Source organism: Botryllus schlosseri, chromosome 15 (assembly GCF_051294905.1).
Source record: "Botryllus schlosseri isolate E-star chromosome 15, Bs_hap1, whole genome shotgun sequence".
Lineage (NCBI taxonomy): Eukaryota > Metazoa > Chordata > Ascidiacea > Stolidobranchia > Styelidae > Botryllus > Botryllus schlosseri.
In genome coordinates this window covers 21640828-21646865 of record NC_137250.1, presented here as the reverse complement: position 1 = coordinate 21646865, position 6038 = coordinate 21640828, and the positions used below count along the sequence as shown (strand labels likewise).

Genomic DNA, 6038 nt, shown 5'->3' with positions numbered 1-6038 from the left:
TGCCTTCTTAAAGATGTAGTAGGATGGCTTGGATGGGTACCACATAGTAAGCATATATGGCAGGGGGATGCTCTCCAGGTATGAAAGATTGTCTGTCATATTTGATACAAAACTAATACCAGGGTTACCATATATATCAGATCTGGAAAAGACAGCACTTTTTACAATGAGAATTCGGGTAGTTTGAAAATTTTGACTTGGAATTACCGTTGTGTTGATGACTACATAGAAAAAGAAAAAACAGCTCACTTTCCCAAAACAGCTACTTTTCCAAATCAACGCCCGGAAGCCACTCTTCAAGGTAATTTTTTAGTTATCCTTGCTGCCGAAGAAGATTTCACGTCATTTTATGGGGTTTTCCGGTTCCGCCTGTACAATCGCCCTGACAAAGCTATAAAGGAGGACGAATTGCCAAGAAGAAGGACATTTGGGCGACCTCATAGGACATTTTTGATTTCTTGAAAAAGTAGGACAAATCCTTAAGGACGACGCATGGCAACCCTAACTAACAGGTGTAGTATGATGTGAGAACGCACTGAAGCAGCGTCCTTTGAACAGGCATTTCGATTTCTTAAATTCAACTTGGTTGGTTCTTTCAACATTTAACTTGATACTGCTATCATATCATTAGACTCCACTGTACACTGCCTAAGACTCATATGCCTGTCTTTTTCTACTAGAATACAACTCAACCATGCAGTTTACAAAACAAAACAAGCACCGAACAAAATCAGCATGTGTAATATTATAGGTGCAAAAGTTCTCAAAAGTATTGTATTATAGGTGCAAATGTTCTCAAAAGTATTGTAACTTCAATATAAAAGTATAAATGAACATGCATGAACGTAAGTGCAAAATTAAAAGCAGCAAATACAAAGCCTACCGACCTGCATGTAATTAATCCACGCAATCTTTCTGATCTACGTTCTTTATACATGTTTATACGTTTAACAGCAAAGCGACTCCGGCTAGAATCCATTTCGAGGCTGGTTCCTTCGATTTGAGGTTGAACGTCCAAACGAAAGTGGGCCCTCTCTCTCTGGTACGATACACGGGGCACTCGTACTGGTTTTTAGTCTCAACCCTGTCCAACGGTATCGCCTTGGCGAAAATGATCGGTACGCTAGGAGTCAGCTCTTTCAATTTGGCGTCCACAAGCAAACCTGGTTAACAAAAATTGGGATATCAGTAAAAATGTTTCAATACGAAGAAATCATGATGCCATCAAGTTTTAGAGTCAGAAAAACGATTTCAACAGCAAGGCTAGTGGTAGATTCTCAATTGATGATCAGAGGCATGTCAATTCATTATGGGATTAACAGAATTCAAAGTATGACGCAAAAAGAGATGAACGGAGAATGCATTGTATTGCTCTTTCGAAAAAATCTACCAATTTCTACTTGAAACTGTGCGTTAAAAGTCGCAATTGAATGTGTACGGTATAATTTTCAAGTGTACAGTATGGTCGTTCAAAAATAACTCTTTTGTCAAGTTTTACTATCGATCGATAGAGATGTTAGGTGGGCTAGAAAAATAATGCATATAAAATTTGGGTCAATTCCAACATTTTATAACGTACCAAGTAAAATTTGAAGTCACTCCCTAGTGTACAGACCTTTGAAGGCATGATGCAGTTGGTGCTATAATGCTAATGCTGAATTTGAAATGAAATAACAAGCTAGCAGTCAATTTTGCCCGACACTATTATAAGACGGTGGAATTAAGTCATACTGAACTTGACCAATCAATCTCACCTGCTTGGGTGTCCCACTGCGCCCCCTCGAGGAACAGACCGTGGAGATATGCGCCTTCCCTTGGGGCGTGACCGAAATCGTCTTTCTGCTTTTTTGTGACGTCGACGGATATGGCCATTTTATCGAGCGGCCAGTCGTTTTTACGAGACATGCTCTGAAAAATACCATCATAAATATCAGTTTTAATGTAATATTTTGTTTGATTCCCGATACTTCCAGTATTCTAGTTGTCTAATTTGATCAAATTAGAGCAAAATGCCAGTAATCTAATTCCAATTCAACTTGTTAAATATTTTCATACTCTAATTTTAATTCTAATCTAATTAATTGTTTTCCTGAAAATGCCCCTTTTTCCGCGCCATTTTGCAACAAAATAAAAAGAATATCACTCTCGCGCAATGAAATCCAGTGCCAAGCCGCCATCGCATTGCTAAGAGGTACAGTCATCGTAGTTATTGTGACGAGAATAATAGTCATGCTGACAAAGTAGCTTGTAGTCTGTGAACAGCCTCATAGTTTCGATCACAAACAGAACAGGAACGAAGAAAAAGAGGTAATACCGGCTTGCTTAATTTATGCCATTAACTATTTCAGTAATTCTAATCCTAATCTAATTTGGAGAAAAACTCCAAAACAAATACATCGTAGAATGAACATTTGTATAATCTATAAACATGAAATCATTTCATCGAAACAAAAACATCACAAAGAAATTGATTAAAGAATGCAACACCACTCAAGTTATTGACCAATGACCACTGCAGCTATTCCGCTGTGCTCACTCGTACATGATATTCTGCTATGTCTCGCATAAGAAACTACTTCTTGTGATGACTCGAGACCACGGAGCTATGGACTCGTATAAAAGTGTATGTAACACGTGTTAGAAGAAACTTTGATTATGAGACTCTATACGCTACTACTGTATAACGTTTGAATAAACCATTGTATATATCTGTTACGAAGAACCTCACCAAGAGCAACAGGGTATATCTCCAGATAAGTATTGTATAGCCGAGCACCAAGGCAATTGGTTAGCCCAGTGGTTCTCAACCTTTTTGGCTTCGCGGACCCCTTTTGACCGTCACGGACTCTCGCGGACCCCCTCAAGTTTTAGTTCAATTTTAGCTCTATTCAAATTTAGCTCTATTATTAGCTCTATTATTTTAGCTCTATTATCTCAACCTTCATATCTGTCTTGTGCAAATATGAACTGTAGGCTTGTGATAAACAGAAAAATAATGACTTTTCTTGAAAATATCATCATACTATTTATGTAGAAATTGGTAGACTTCGATTATTTCAAAGCTAATTTTGCTGCTGTATTTCTTGAAGTACGTGGTCGTGTCTTGAAAATCCGCGTCTTCGTTTTGATATGAACGAGAAGTGCCGAAAACCATTTCCGGAAAGATAGATGGATGCTAACGCATAACGCTTCCGACGATACTTTCGGTGTGATCGCAACATTTATGGCACCAAAATGAAGAAACATCTATTTTATGAACATACCACGTCCAGCATCTAGCGCAGGGACGGGCAACTTACAGACCGCGGGCCGGATTCGGTCAAAGTTAAATCCTAATCTAAAAGTATAGACAAATTTTATGTGCCAAAGAATGGATCCAAGTTTTCCCAACTGAGAAAGACTTTCATGGAACTACTTTTTCTGTTCTGTTTTACATATATATTAACGAGAAAACATTTTCGACCATGAAAAATTGAACATTAACAAGACAAGGCTGCGTACCAATATAACTGGTGATATGAATTTCAGGGTTGAAGCGTAATGCTTTGATGGCAACGAAACACTCCTTGTTCTTCAAAAAACCCGCCTTGTCGATAGGGCATCCGCAATAAGAATGCGCCAAATCTGATAGCCGAGCTTTAAGAGCAGGTATATCATTGTCCGATTTATGACGGATGTCAGCCGAAAATATTCGGGTTCATTTCAATATGAATATACTATTCAATTGTATATTGAAGTTCTGTACCTCCAAAAAGCTGTTCAAATAGTGGTTATGTATATCACATGATAAAATGGATTTCGTGGCGAGGTTTCAATACGTGCATTGGGACAAATTAAGGATTTACTTCTGAAATTTTTATTTCAAACGACTGTACACTAATTTGATGAGACTGACAACTTCAAATCGAGAAGGTTTTGCAGACATTACGAAGTCACCCTGATTGACGTTACAATCTCCATATTTTTATTTTTTCCACAAACCCCTACAAAACGTCTCCAAACAGCAATATGTTTGTATCAGCAGGTTAATGGAAAATGGGCAATGAAAATGAATTTCCGCACTACGATAGTTCATGTCAGACGATTATTATGATGATATGAGTCATGAGGTTTTAGCAGTTGTGGTACGAAACTGCCTCATGCTTTCTCAAATTAAAAAATAAAATAAAAATTAGAATATCAGCAATACTAAAAATTTAGAGGTCTCGCGGACCCCCTGAAATTGCTTCGCGGACCCTCGGTTGAGAAGCGCTGGGTTAGCTATACTTTTATACAGATCACCAGAGACAGTAAGCTTCAATTGCTGCACCACCTTCACTACTACAGGAAAACAAAATCTTTTACCTGCATAATAGCTGTGAGGAAGGATTGCGGATTGAACAGACCCCCAAGCCATACCGACGCGGGCAATGTCAGATCTTGTGTCCAAGTATCCAGCTCACGGCACCGTAACAGCATGTCGGTAAACCTAGAAAAATTGTCGGTCTTGAACAACTGTTAGAATAACATGTCGTTAAGGCCGGACACAATGATTTGATTATCTAATAATCGAATCGTGATCCAATATCTTAGGTAATCGATTTTGGCAGCCCTAATTTTAACCATGAAAAAGCCATCAACTCACATGTTCTGAAGCAGTTACTGACGCTTCTATATAGAATATGAAATTGACTGTACCATTTGGAAAGCGAGTATGTCGACGGATAGGAGACTTTGGTCCATGACGTCGGTAGCATGTCTAAGTACAGAGCGTCTTGTACGGACTCCATCGACGCAGAGAAGGTCAATTCTCCTTTCAGCCCCAAGTCAAGTTCTTTCAACGATCGTCTGAATACCGTTAATACATGGATATCAATTGATGTTGATTGAGAACAGTCGCGGTCAAAGTAACATATTAAATTTCTACTTGAGCTGAGGTAAAGATTTTTAAGCAAGGAACAAATTGAGTTTACCAGGCCTAGTTTTGCTTAAAAACGGAAAACTGTGAAGTAGATTTGGAAATAGTTTTAAAATGTAATACTTGAGCAAGTAGTACAAGTAGACAAAAACCACTTAGGTACTCTGAAAAAGCAAAAGTATTTCGAAACTGAAACATCTTACCAAAACTCGTGCAGTAATACGAACCTCAGTAATACAGAAAACAAGTATAAATGGATGTTATAGCCTCAGATACTTTGTTGGTAACGATATTATCTCTTCAGCTCATTGTAAACATGATTTATTTTGCCGGAAAGGTTCGGTTAGCTTAAATTCTAATCTGAGTTGAACTATCTTGCGTTCTACTGTAGTAGTAGCCACGCAGGCATCAACTCTTAAAAGCCTATAATGACAAGCAAAGTTGGTCATGGAGTAAGCTGTCATCATAGATACTTGAAAGAATACAGTAAAAATGGTAGCAGCTATCATAAATCTATGTCCAATGCATACCTGATTTCGCTCAGCAAGATATTCATCCTTTCGCATTCCTGTAAGCAAACGACGATGTATGGACTTCTCTCCGTGGTTTTAGCTCCGATTTCGGCGAGCGGGAACAATTCCGGCAGCCTTTCTAGAATTTCGTCCAACGTGGACTTCACCTGGAAAATGGAGACGGAAATTATAAACTGCGTACATCCAGTATTGTTACTACTGGATCTCGATAATATCCAGTCAATTTCACACTTTGAAAGATACATTGGTTTCGGAAACGCGTCTTAAGGTAGACGCCGTATCTTCTGAATATCGGCTTGATATATTGGGGTTATCGGTGATGGTGATAGTTATCAGTTTCATTGAGTCATGACTCGATTCGAGTCGAACTTGAGTTGCAATTTTTCGTTGACTCGACTTGACCCGAGTCAATTTCCATTACACATTCTATGACTTACTCAAGTCTCGTAAACCAAAAAATAGGCTGAGAAACTGTGTTTAATCTGTTTGAAATAAAGATAGAGAGAGAAAAATTACTATATATACAGTGAACACCATAACTTGGACTCGGTGGCGAAATGAAAACAACTCGAATTGACTCGAGTCAAAACTGTGAAAGTCAAATTGAC

The 6038-nt window shown here is 38.4% G+C and overlaps 2 protein-coding genes across 3 annotated transcripts in view; one reads left to right on the top strand and one right to left on the bottom strand.

Moving 5' to 3' along the window:
• The window catches only part of LOC145457194 (FACT complex subunit SPT16-like), a 284951-nt gene that overhangs the window by 65190 nt on the left and 213723 nt on the right, over nt 1–6038 (top strand). The window lies entirely within an intron of this gene.
• The window catches only part of LOC145457338 (dynein beta chain, ciliary-like), an 84484-nt gene continuing 79171 nt past the window's right edge, over nt 726–6038 (bottom strand). For both annotated transcript variants that reach the window (XM_080335529.1, XM_080335531.1), the window contains 5 exons: nt 5428–5576; nt 4678–4827; nt 4345–4468; nt 1755–1908; nt 726–1163 (listed from right to left, as the gene is read on the bottom strand). In XM_080335529.1, the coding sequence (XP_080191655.1) occupies nt 940–1163; nt 1755–1908; nt 4345–4468; nt 4678–4827; nt 5428–5576 (801 nt within the window). In that variant the 3' untranslated portion in view covers nt 726–939. The remainder of the gene's footprint in view (nt 1164–1754; nt 1909–4344; nt 4469–4677; nt 4828–5427; nt 5577–6038) is intronic.